Raw genomic sequence first — 13,538 nt, forward strand, 5'->3', positions numbered from 1 at the left:
ATGTAGTCACCATTTTCTACCTGGGTGGTGGTCTCAGTTTTTGCAGAACAACTCAAAGATATGTGTCAGATGGTTACGTACATCCCTTGAGGGGGAGCTAGGACTCTGTTTTATCACTGAACTATTGCTTAAGCTCTCATTACTTTTCTTGCTTAACTGCTTTTCCTTTGTTCCTGCATTGCCTCACTTCCCTAATTAGTAACTAGTTGGATCTGCTCTTCGGAACTCAGGGAAGGCCTAGGAGACCAAAGCCTTTTTCTACAAACAAGAAATGGGACATGGAGCGACTTTGGTACCAGGGAGGGCCCTGCAGGGTCCTGCTTGGTTCCAATAACAATGTCCATTCCTCCCATCACACAGAAGCACATGCACATGCACACCACCACCAGTGGCATCACCACCACACATGTGGATTCTGCCCATCACTTGTGGAAGCTTCTCTCACCACTTCTTTCCTGCCTTGAAGATGTTGTGCACCATCCCAACTTTGGATGAAATATGATACCCGTCTGGCTACTGCTAGACCGAAGTCTGTAGCTAAGACCTTCCAAAGAAGGAAGAAAAGAAAGAGAGCACCAGGGCATCCTTCCAAACATTTATTTAACAGCTTCTCTGGCTCTCTCATGTTTCTCCAGAGACTTCAGAAAAAGAAAAATTTCCTGGAGTTTCTAATTGCCTTTATGTTTATTATGAGGAGGCATATGCTTTAATTGCATCATTAAAATCTTTTACTTTGTTAATTATACAATATCGTGAATATTCACATAAAAATCTTTTTATGGACAGAAGTTTTCATTTTTCTTGGGTGGTACCTAGAAGTGGAATAGCTAGATCATATAATTAACTTTAGGAGCGAGTGTTCTATAAATGCCAGTTAGGTCATGTTGATTGTGTTATTCAGATCTGCTATATCATGATTACTGTGATAGGAAGAAAGATGCATAGAGGGGCCCTATGATCTCCACTCTCTGGTGTTACTCCCATGATTAAATTATGTTACGTGACAAAGAGGCTTTTATAGATGCAATTGTAGAAGACCAAAATATGCCACCCCAGAATATGCCTCCTTGTCATAAGGATTATTTTGAACTGATTATTTTGAGAAACAGAAGATACAGGAGAAGCTCCGAAACTAAAGTAGAAGTTACCCTTTTACAAGGAGTTTACATTTACAAAGGAAATCTCTGTTTGTAAGAGTTTCTCCTTCTCTGTACCTGGAAGAGAAGGATGACTAAATCACAAGAGACTCTTATCAATGGATAAGGTACCAGCTTAAGTCTGCATAACTAGTTTTACTTTTATTTACCTTACTTTTCCTGATCACTCCCATAACTGGCCTCCCCCACACCCTTCTTCCTCTGTTTTTAACTGAAGACGTGATATTTAAGCCGAATTCTAAGCCCATTCCTTGAGGATTACTCATTTCTCTGGTTATCTCTCCCAAGAGCTATACATGTAATAAACTTTAGTTTGTTTTTCTCTTCTTAATCTGTATTTTATTATAGTAACCCCAGAACTTAGAAGGCTAGGGGGAAGATATTTTTCCTCCCCTACACAATTAAAATGACTTATCAGTTGACCTTAAGATTAGGGAGGCTATCCCAGTGGACGTGCTCCATTTACATGAACTCTTTAAAATCAGACAGTTTTCCCTGGCTAGTAGCAGAAGAGGAAGTCAGAGAGATTTCAAGTGTGAGGAAGAGGTGCTGGCTTTGAAGATGAAGGGGACCAGGTGGCAAGGAAAGCAGGTAGCTTCTAGTTACTGAGAGTGGCCTTGATTAACAGCCAGCAAAGAAACAGGGACCTCAGTCCTACAGCTTCAAGTAACTGAATTATGCCAACAATCTGAACGACCCTAGAAGTGACTTTCCCCAGAGGCTACAGAGCTCAGAGTGGCTGACACCTTGATTTTGGCCTTGTGAGACACTTGGGAGAGAACCCATTTAAGACCACCCTGGCTTGTGACCTACAAAACTATGTTGTTTTAAGCCACTTCTTTGTGAAAATTTGTTATGCAGCAAGAGAAAACTAATACATGTACTAACTTTTTGTTCCAATTGTTTTATCACTTATTCTCTCCAGGATTGTAGATTTGCCTATTTATCTTTAGTTATGACAGTTTTTGCTTCATGTATTTTGACGCTCTAAGATTCACATACATGTAAGATAGTTATGCCTTTCTGACTGATTGACCCTTTTGTTGTTATAAAATTTCTACTTCATCTCTGATAATAATCCTTGTTTGGAAATCTTCCTTGTCTGGTATTAACATAACCACACCAGGTCTCTTCTCTCCAAGAAGATATAACAATGCTTAATGTGTATGCACCTGATAACAGAGTGTCAAACCACATGAGGCAAAAACTGATAGAACTTCAAGGACAAATAGATTAATGCACTATTACATTTGCAGACTTCGGTGCCCCTCTGTGTATACTGAACAGATCTACCAGGCAGACAATCAGTCAGTACATAGTTGAACTCAAAAACACCATCAATCAACTGGATATAATTGACATCTATAGGATACTTCATCTAACAACAGCAGAATACACATTCTTTTCAAGCTTGTGTAGGACATTCACCAGGTAGACCACATTCTGGGACATTAAACTCACCTTCACAAATTTAAAAACTAGAAATCTTACAATGCATACTCTTAGATCACAGTGGAATTAAAATAGAAAGATAGCTGGAAAATCCCTAAATACATGGAGATTAAACAACATAGTTCCAAATAACACAAGGGTCAAAGAAGAAATCTCAAGAGAAATTTTAAAAAGCTTTGAACTAAATTGAAATGAAAATATAATTCATCAGAATTTATGAGATACAATGAAAGCAGTGTTGAGAGGGAAATGTATAGCATTGAATGCACATAATAGAAAAGAAGAGGAAGAGTCACGTGGTGACCGAGTTGGGGAAATGGTGGCTGTAGGAGTGAGCAGGTTTGGGGTGGAGGGGGCAGCACAGAGGAAGCATCTATGGCCTTCTACTGTGAGGTGAAACAAATAAGGAAGAGAGATTCAGTTCTAAAGTCCAAAAATGAGATTGAAAGGTTGACTTGTCCTGGTTCCTCCTACTTCAACTTGAACCCTGATGTTCTTCAGATAGATCCTGAAGTGACAGATGAAGAAATAAGAAAGTAGTTTCAGCAATTATTCATATTGGAGCATCCTGACAAAAAAGAGGTGATGCTGATGGAGCACAAAACACTTCTGAAGCTGTGGACGATGTTTACAAGTTGCTACTGGATCAGGAACAAAAGATGAGGGCCCTGGATGTAATTCAGGCAGGAAAATAATACCTGGAACACACTGTGAAAGATTAAAAAGGGCAATTAGAGAAGGAAGGAAAACCTACAAATGTGGAGGAGGATGGTCTCAAGCTGTTCAAACAAGCAGTATACAAACAGACCATAAAACACTATGCTGAGCTGGAAATTAAAAGGGAAGAGAGAGAAACCAAAGAGATGCATGAAAGGAAATGAATAAGGGAAGAAGAGATTGCAGCTCAAGCAAATGGTTTTTAAAAATCATTTTTTTCTCTGTTTTTCTTCACATTGGATAATTTCTATTGATATGTCTGGAAATTTATGACCTTTTTGTCTGAAGTTGCCAATTTGCTATTAAGTCCACCCAGTAAATTTTTAATTTCAGATACTATAAATTTCAATTCTAGAATGCCCATTTGGTTCTTTTTTAGAGTTTCTAGTTTTTCCTTGAGATTTCACCATCTCTACATTCATTATGTCCATCTCTTTCTTTAAATTCTTGGACATTTTTATAATAGCCATTTTAAAGTCCTAGTGTTTGAATTACCACATCTGAGTCATCTTCTGGTGGGTTTCTATTGACTTCTGTTTTAATGGGTCACATTTTTCTGCTTCTTCACATGTCCAGTAATTCGTGATATTATCCTTGACATTGTGAATGAATCCTTGTAAAGCATCTGTTATATTGTTTTCCTTTAAAGAGTGTTGAGTTTTGTTCCGACTGTTAATATACTGGAAACTTATTTTGATGTTGTTGAGACTTGCTTTTGGGCTTTGTTAGAGTGGGTTTAGAGTGGCCCTTACCCTAGGGCATGGTTCTTACACGTAAGCAGTGGTCTTCCTATTGTCTTAGCAGGATACCCAGGGTGTTCACTAAGATGTCTCCATTGTGACTCAGCCAGAATTCCTGTATCCGATAAGACTGTGTGACCTCTAGTATCTTTGTTATGTCTTAATCCTGTAGCAGTTATGCTAGGGTAGACCTTGTGGAGTTTCTCCCTGGGATCATTAAACCTATCCCATATCTGGGAATCTGGAGGGAATCCTCAGAAATCATCCTCTTTCTAGGTAGCTCCTTTAATTTTGGTACCCTGCACTGAAATTTACAGATGCTTTAGCAGCTCCCAAATTTAGCTGTCTGACTCCTCAGCTCAGGAGGCTATCATTCTCTGCCTGGGGCCGACCATCCTATGCCATAGTTGCAAAATTGTCCCCAGATCAAGAGATGGGGTAAATGTAGGACTCAACTCATGCTTCCCTCTCTCAGGGATCACAGTTATTTGCTGCCTATTGCCTGAAAACAGGTGTCTCATATACTTTGTTCAGCTTTATAGTCTCGGCAGGAGGGAAACTCTGATTCCAATTACTCCTTCATAGCTGGAAGCAGACGTTGATTACAGAAAGCCAAAAAAAAAAAAAAAAGAAGAAGAAAAAGAGAAATTATGGTGCTTTCCCATCTATTTTCAGCTGATTCTTCAGTAAATTTAATGTAAGGTAGAGATACCCCTTTCTCAACTCATCAAACTAACCTTCATTTGCCTGAAATTCCAGAATATCTTAAGTGCTTCTTCCAATTTTTTTTTTCAAGTAGATAGTTTCACCTTGAATTATTTAAAGTCTCACTGGAATGCCTAAATGAAACAGAAACTGAGCTGTTGCTGGCAGGTGGCAGCTGGTAAGTAACGTAGTCCTTCAAATCATCATCCATCAGATAACATTTGAAGAACTGAATTTAAAGGCTTATGAAAGTGAATCGCATAGACAAGTGTGGGCTGCCTAAAAATTGCGTCTACTCTAGTTCTGATGGTAATGGCCAAGATTCCCTACCAGGTCACTGATGCAACTCACAATCAGGTGTGGTAAAAAAAAAAAACCCCAAAACTCATGTTTTGGTTGTGATTCCAGTTCCCCTCTTCTTTTGCTGTTTTGTTCTGCAATCTGTATTGGTCTATTTTCCAGGATGATTTTTTTCCCTTGGGCCAATTCTGCTCTTTTATAGATACTCAGGGCTGGTGAATAATTGCAAAGAATTCTGTGGCTCTGTCATTTCTCCAAGTTAAATGTTTATCAATTTTATTGAGTACACCATTGTCTCTTCCTAATTATGTACAAATGTATTAGGTTTTATGATGCTAATTCTGCAGCACGATTCTCTTTCCTCTGTTGCTATGGTGAAAAAGATTTGTCTAAGCCTCTTGATTATTGGTGGGAAAGACCACCTTTAAAGTGGGTTTCTTACTCAACAATTTTGCTTACCTTATGATTTTTTGGGGGGGTCTTACTATGTCATATTCTCACTCCTGGCTGAGCAGCTGAAGTGAAAAACTATTGTCATGGAACCCTTGTTTCTGCATCATATATAGACTTTAGCATAATGATAAATATATAGGCAACCGGTCCAGGAGGTCAGGAAGGACGTTAGGAAATGGATATCTGTGCAAAAGAAAAACTCTGCAGATTATCCGTACTAACCCCCAAAACTATAGCATAAAAAAGTATGATTAAAACACTGAAACAAATACAACCTGATCCAGAGTGGATATCACTTTACCTTCTGATTCTCAGTTTCCTTATCTGTGAAATGGGCTAATAATCCTTGCATCAGAGGATGGTTATGAAGACCAGATAAGATCGTATACATACAGTGCCTAACACTGGCTGACCCACAGAAGGTGCTTACAAAATATTTATTTCCTTTTTCCCTCCAACACATGTTCACAATCCACAAATAAGTTTTTTCTTAGCCACTGTTATCAACCCTATTCCTTGTCAGATGAATGAATCCTCTGAAATTACACAGATATTTGTAACCGATTAAGAAACGGTACAGCTTAATCTCTGGAGAACACATTATCCCCAAATGAGCATAGAATGAGCAGAAATTTTAGGGATGAAATATGGGCGGGGAAGGAGCTTCCTTCCAAAAAGTCAGTATTATGATCAACAGAAGTAATTCATTCTGAAATATTTACTGTCTGGCTTGAGGTTTTATGCAAAGGGAAAGAAGAGATAGACATTATTCATGATTGAATCACCATTTCCCCCCCCCAGTAGGTTTTAAGACACTATAAATATAAAATTTCCCATGCTTAAATGTTTTATTGTTATGTTTAATTACAGTACATTTCTACTCTCAAAAATGTTATTAATTTCCTCTGAGCAAATTTTCTGCCCTTGATCTTGCCCTAGAGCTTCAGAGACAAATTTCCATTTTCTCTCTGGACATACCTGATCTTGCAGAGGCCTTTCAAATGAAACATATACCTAGTTGACCTAAGTATCCCTGCCCCCTATCTATTCTCCCTCTTTGTAGACCCTGTATTATGGGCACTACCAAGCACTCGATTGCTGCAGCTGGAAACCTCAGAGTTCTCTTTCACTGCTTCTTTCCCCTCAGCCTCTATTTTCAGATGGCTACCATGTCTGGTACATTAAAATACCTTTAACTTATAAATATTTTCCATTACGAAGCTGATAGGACCATATCAGAGAATAATTAAAAAATAGAAAAAGAAAATTAACTGTCTACATTTCTACTACCTTAATGCTACCATTCTGATCATTTCAGCATATTTCCTTCCAGTCTTTTTCCTTGCATTTCTGTTTGGTTCTCTTGTTTTAGTTTTCCTCTTTCCTTTTTTGAGTATTTTCTTACTTTCTGGTACTACAAAATGCTTCAGGTTCATCTCATATTTTCTCTGCCCCAGAATCAATCATTTATCTAAATTACATGGGTTCCTTGTGTTGGAGAATCTGTTCACAGGGTGTTGTTTTTCTTTCAAATGTTGCTGTAATCATGGTCATACTTTGGCGTGGCAGGTGGTTCCCATCTGGAATCTAAGCTATGCTCAGTGCTTGAGTTTAGCCATCTCTGGGCACATCTGGCAGAGTGATAGAGTAGGCAACCAGCAGTCTGCTAAGGAAAGAACTGCTAAGGAAAGAACTGCTAAGGAAGCAGTCTCCTGGGAAAGAACTCATGCTAAGGAAAGGAGTCAGGCAGGCAGACAAATGTGGACAGAGGTGACGTCCTCTTCATCTGAGGGAGAGAGAAGTGATTCTGCGTCATAAATGGAATCAATCATGCATTTTAAATTTCTTTTGACTCCAATTTGCAGGTGAAAGCATGGGAAAAACTGATGAAAACAAAAGAACTGGTTACTAAAAACCCTAGTGTTTTAATGAACAGGTTAAAAAAAAAAATCCTAATGTGATTTATTTATGATGTGTGTGTTCTTTATCTCACTTTGTAAAGTCCTTTACCTCCCTCCCACCTCCCACTTCCATGGTGCACTCTGGACTTTGTCATCACCCCGAACTACTCTTCTCTGAAATGACAAACTCATGCCATCCATCCCTGATCGCAACCTCAGGACCCTGGCGCAAGCTCATTTAATTTCTCCATAACAATACCATCCCTCCAGCTCTTCTCTTGCCAATATCCACAACTCCGTGCATACCTGTTCTGTTGTACTCTCCTAAGAGCCACCCCCCAACCCCAGCATCATGTGAAATCAAATGCCCATCTTCTCTGTGTCTTCACCCAAGTGCTGAGCACTGTTGGAAAAATTCCCATAACCAAGCAGCCTGGAGCCACTACAAATTCATGGTCACTTGCCTCAGCTGGTCCTCTCCCAGCCCTGTGGCGATTCTATGTTTCACAAATCAGCTCTCAATCCCATTTCTTTCTTTTTTTTTTTTGGCCGTGCAGTGTGACATGCGGGCTCTTAGTTCCCCAACCAGGGATCGAACCCGTGCATGCTGCAGTGGAAGCGCGGAGTCTTAACCACTGGACCACCAGGGACGTCCCTGAAGATACTCCCATTTCTGATCACAACAATTGTTTTTCTTGTTGGATTTTTTTAATGAGCAATTATGTTACTTTTTTTAAATTGTGTGAATATAAATATGGTACATTCATTTCAAGATACAGCTCAGGGATCATACTGGGTAGAACACATTTCCTTTCATCTCCAGGTTGAGTTCAGTACTTCTCCTCCGGACACCCATGACATCCTGCTTAAATCTCTTATGATACGTATCGCACAGCGCTTGTAACTTGTTTTCCTTGCTGGCCTGGGAGGTAGTTTCCACCTCATTTTCCCAGACTTCTCCACCGTGGAGAAGGGCGCCATCAACCTGTCTGGTCACAACAGCCAGAAACCTCAGGCATCACTGACACTCCCCCTTTCCATGCCTACACTTTCACTTCCCAGCTGTCCTCAAGTCCTGTCTAGCCAACCTGCAAATCACATCTCAAAATGTTCCACTTCCTTCCCGACTGCATTTTCATTCTAGATCAACATCTCTCCCCTAGTCCACTACACTGCTGCTTCCTAATTGGTCTCCTACGGCCACTCTTTCTGATCACAGCAATTTAAGTTTCCCACTCTTCTCAAAACCCTTCCTCACCTCTTCCCCTTCCTACCCTCCCGACCCCTGGCAGAGGAAACAAAGAAACTAGAGAAAATGGAATAATAGCCAAAGTTTACTGTGTGCCAGGTCCTGTCCTAAGCACTTTACATGTATTAATCCACTAGTTATCACAGCAACCCTCCAAGGTACTTGGTAAACTTAAGACACTGAGAAGAGAAATCCCCTGGCCAGGGTCACACAGTTACGAAGGGTTAAGGCAGCCTGGCTAAGGAGCCGGGACCTTTAACATCTCTGTGTTAATAGAAGTTGTCAGATAGGATCAACCTGTCTTGTTTGCCACTGTCCTTAGGAACTAGCCAGTGTAGATGCTCAGTAACTCTTTGGTGAGTGAATGGTCCAGGTGAGGTCAATAAGGAATTGAGCTGGAGTAGAATGGAAAGAAAGGGATGAATTTTACCCTGAAGAGATAGGCCCTACACAAAGAGGCAACTGGATGGAGGTGGGGAAAAGAGAGTTAAAGGAGACCTGAGGTTTTGGGATAGGGTAGGTAGGAGACCAGTGGTTGGTACCATCTGTAGAAATAGGAGTGATGCCTCGGGAGACGCAGGGGCAAGGTGATTAGGAATTTGGGAAACTTGGAAAACAACAAAATGAGAAATGTCTCCAAGAATCAGTTGAGAAGAAACTGATGATGATGGTGATGAAGATGACGAACGTAACAGGCACAGTTACACATGCTTTATGTGTACAAACTCATTTAATTCTCCCCCCAAATCCATGCAACAAGTGCTGCTCTGTCCCATTTTACAGATGGGGAAGTGGAGAAGTTAAGATACATACTTTCCTGAGGTCATGTACCTGGTACGTGGCAGATGTGAGATTCAAATTTAGGCAGTCTGACTCTAGAACTGCAGATTGGTATGTCTGGTGGTGGTCATTGCCTTGAGGTGAGAGACAGGGCCTTGGGGTATATGAGATCATGCAGAGGAGAGGACAGAGGGTAGGGATGGGGGACAGGGCAGAGGAGCTTATGGGAGCCTGTCTGTAGTTCTGTGATGCAGAAGGTACTCACTGAGAGAGAAATGATGGCGGCAGAGCCAGGGCAACCGAGGTGAACCTGGCCGGGGACCAGGGTTGGTGACAGGCAGATGCAGAGAAGGTAACACTGGTTTCTCCTCCTTCTGCTGAGGATATTCTCAGCTGTGTGGTCCTGCGTCCAGGCTCCAAGATGGAGCTGTATCATGGGTCTTGCATCTGGAGACAAGGCCACTGACTTTAATGGCACAGTGGGGGAAGACACAGTTAATATCAGAATCAGACTCACCTAAGCTGGGTCATCCTGTGAGAGACTAACAGATTCTCCTGCTTCCCTTGGGTAGGGAGATTCTGATTTCATTCATTTGGGGATAAGCCTGGATAACTACATTTAAAAATTATTGTGACAGATGATTCTGATGTAAGTGGTTCTTGGGCTTTATTCTGAGAAATATTAGCTTATTGTCAATGTATTTCTCAGATCATGGTTCCTAGAGGAAACGTGAAAGTATGGGACTTGAGATAGATAAGTTCTGATAGAGCTGAAAGGAGAGATATGTTTTCTTGCTTGCCTGGTTGGGACAGCCTAGCATGGCTCTGACACATTCCCTTGATCCAGCGTAGCCTCTGGGGCAAGAACTTGTAATTTTTAGAATCTGGGGAGAAAAGCATTTCAAGGAAACGTGGATGAGAAAGCAACGCCCAGGTAACTAAAGATTGGCTGAAGTGTCTTCTCCCCTGCTCTTCGTTTGCAGAAGAAGGTATGAAACTAGCGATGAAGCAACCAAAAGATGTGGATGACACACTGGCAAGGGTGAAAGATGAAAAGTGTCCTGTTCAAAATGCAGTGCAAGCCTAGACGAGTGGCTTCTTTAAGCAAAAACCCAACAAGATTCTCTTCCCAAACTCAAAGCTTTTCAAGCGGTGAAGTAGGGACCTTTCTGAGGCTGAACAGAAAGAGGTTGAGGACCTCTTCCAGAAGTTTGGTTACAACGTTTACCTCAGTGACCAGATGCCCCTCGATCGAACCATCCCAGACACGCGAGATCCCAGGACAAAGGTGGGCTTCCTGGGGACCTCAGTTTAATTTGAAGACAGGGTTTGGGAGTAGCAAAAATCAAGGGTTGGAAAGAAGATTGGGGGAGTGGGAAATTGGTGGGGAAGGGTCTCAGGGCGTAGAAAGTTCTGGAAGGCTGACAGAGCAGAGTTCTTGGCTCTAATCCATTTTATGATGGCAGCTCAGAGAAGATAACTGACTGATTTAAGTATTTACAGCCCCTCCGAGATGAGCAGAGATGTCAGAGAAACACAGATCCTTGAGAATTCTGATAGGACGGGTCTAACTCATAATTTTACAGATGAGGAAACAGGCTGAGAGAGAGAAAGAACTTGGGCAAGTTGCAGGGAAGTTAACAGCGCTACTCTTCTCACTGGTGTTTTCCCCACATTCTCTGCTTGGATCCCTCTTTGTTATTAATTTTAACCAAAAGAATCTTCCCTCTCTCCTGCTGTTTCCCCCTTCCTATTGTTTTTTTTTCTCTTTCTGCCTCTCCTACCCTCCTTAATAAGTTTTAAAAATAACATCTTTTGAAGATATAATTCACATACCATATAATTCATTAATTTAAAGTGTACAATTTAATGGATTTTAGTTTATTCATCACCATAATCAATTTTAAAACATTTTCACCTCTTCAAAAAGAAACCCCTCCCCCACTAACAGCCACTCCCCATCTGCCCACGATTAGCTCATCGCTAGGCAAGCACTGATCTGCTTTTTGTCCCTATGGATTCGCCTATTCTGGACATTTCATATAAATGGACTCATATAATATGGGGTCTTCTGTGACTGGCTTTTTGCACGTAGCATAATGTTTTCAACTGTCATTCATGTTATAGTGTCTACCACTACTTCATTCCTTTTATTGTAAAATAATATTTTGTTTTATGGTTATACCACATTTTCTTCGTCTATTCACTAGTTGATGGACATATGGATTGTATCCACTTTTTGACTGTTATGAATAATGCTGCTATGAACATTTACGTACAAGTTTTTGTGTGGACATATGTCTTCGTTTATCTTGGTTATACCCTAGGAGTAGAATTGCTGGGCCATATGATAACTCTATATTTAAACTTTCAAGGAAATGCCAGACTGTTTTCCAAAGTGACTGCATCATCTTACATTCCCTCCAAGCAACATATGAGAGCCCTGATTTTTCCACATCCTTACCAACATTTGTTATTACTTGTTTTTTGATCAAAGCCATCCTAGTGGGTGTGAAGTGGCATATCATTGTGGTTTTGATTTAAATTTCCTTGTTGTCTAATGATGCTGAACATCTTTTCATGTGTTTATGGGCCATTTGTATATCTTCCTTGGAGAAATGTCTGTTCAGAGACTTTCTACTTTTAAAAATGGATTTATTTGTCTTTATTTATTGAGTTGCAAGGGTTTTGTTTTTTTTTTTAATAAATTCTATATATATACATAAGATTATGTCATCTGCAAATACTTATTCTGTTCCAATATGATGCCTTTTATTTCATATTCTTGCCTAATTGCCTGGCTAGAACCTCCAGTACAATGTTGAATAGAAGTGGTGAAACAATAGGCCATTATTGTTTTGTTCCTCATTATAGAGGGAAAGTATTTTATATTTCACCATTAAGTATGATGTTAGCTGTAGGTTTTGTAGATGTCCTTTATGAGAAATTCCATTCTATTCCTAGTTTGTTTAGTCTTTTCTTTTTGTTTTTATCATGAAGGGGAGTTAAATTTTGTCAAATGCTGTTTCTGTGTCTGTTGAAATAATCAAGTGGGTTTTGTCCATTGTCTATTAACATGGTGTTTTACATAAATTGATGTTAGGATGTCAAACAAACCTCAAATTCTTGGCATAAATTCCACTTAAACATGGCATATAATTGTTTCTACAGTTGCTGGATTTGGTTTGCTAGTATTTTGTTGAGGATTTTTGTGTCTCTAGTCATAAGGGACATTGGTTTGTAGCTTTCCTTCCGTTTGATATTTTTGTCTGGTTTTGTATCTGGGTAAGACTTGTCTCATAGAATGAGTAGGGAAGTGTTTCCTCCTCTTTTATATTTTAGAAAAGTTTGTGAAGGATTTCTATTAATTCTTCTTGAAATACTCAGTAGAATTCACCACTGAAGCCATCTGGGCCTGACCTTTTTTGATGGGTAATTTTTGGTTACTAATTTAATCTTTTTGCTTGAAGTTGTCTATGCAGATTTCTGTTTATTTTGTGTCAGTTTTGATAATATATGTCTTTCTAGGAATTTGTCAGTTTCATCTCAGTTTTCTAATTTGTTGGCAGATAGTTGTTTATGGTACTCCCATAAATGTGTTGTTTAATTTCCACATATTTGTGAATTTCTAATTTTTTTCTTTTTTCATCTCTAATGCCACTCCACTGTGATCAGAGAATCACACTTGGTATGAATTTAATCTTTTTAAATTTACTGAGGCTTATTTTATGCCCTAGCATACAGCCTCTCCTGGAGAATGTTGCACGTACAGTTGAAAGTATTCTGCTTTTGTTGCGTAGTGTTAGTATAGACGTCATTAGGTCTAGTTGGTTTGCAGTGTTGTTTAAGGCTTACATTTCCTTGTTTATCTTCTGCTTAGTTGTTGTATCTATTATTGCAAGTCGGGTATTGAAAACTCCAATGATTACTGTTGAATTGTCTGTTACTCCCTTCAATCTGTCAGTTTTTGTTCCATGTATTTTGGGACTCTGTTGCTAGGAATATATGTTTATAATTTTTATGTCTTCCTGATGGATTGATTCTTTTATCATTACAAAATCTCTCCCTTTATAACTAGTAACAT

General features: G+C 39.7%; 1 protein-coding gene and 1 pseudogene across 1 annotated transcript in view; both read left to right on the forward strand.

The window, feature by feature from the left end:
* Positions 1-278: 278 nt before the first annotated feature.
* On the forward strand, positions 279-3,532 carry LOC118901989 (annotated as a pseudogene).
* A 5,704-nt stretch (positions 3,533-9,236) lies between these two features.
* GALNT8 (polypeptide N-acetylgalactosaminyltransferase 8) overlaps positions 9,237-13,538 on the forward strand; it is a 54,271-nt gene continuing 49,969 nt past the window's right edge. Inside the window, 2 exon segments of the mRNA XM_036865838.1 lie at positions 9,237-9,261; positions 10,438-10,742. Coding sequence (XP_036721733.1) covers positions 9,237-9,261; positions 10,438-10,742 — 330 coding nt within the window.

The sequence above is a fragment of the Balaenoptera musculus genome, chromosome 10, assembly GCF_009873245.2.
Source record: "Balaenoptera musculus isolate JJ_BM4_2016_0621 chromosome 10, mBalMus1.pri.v3, whole genome shotgun sequence".
In the NCBI taxonomy this organism is placed as follows: Eukaryota; Metazoa; Chordata; class Mammalia; order Artiodactyla; family Balaenopteridae; genus Balaenoptera; species Balaenoptera musculus.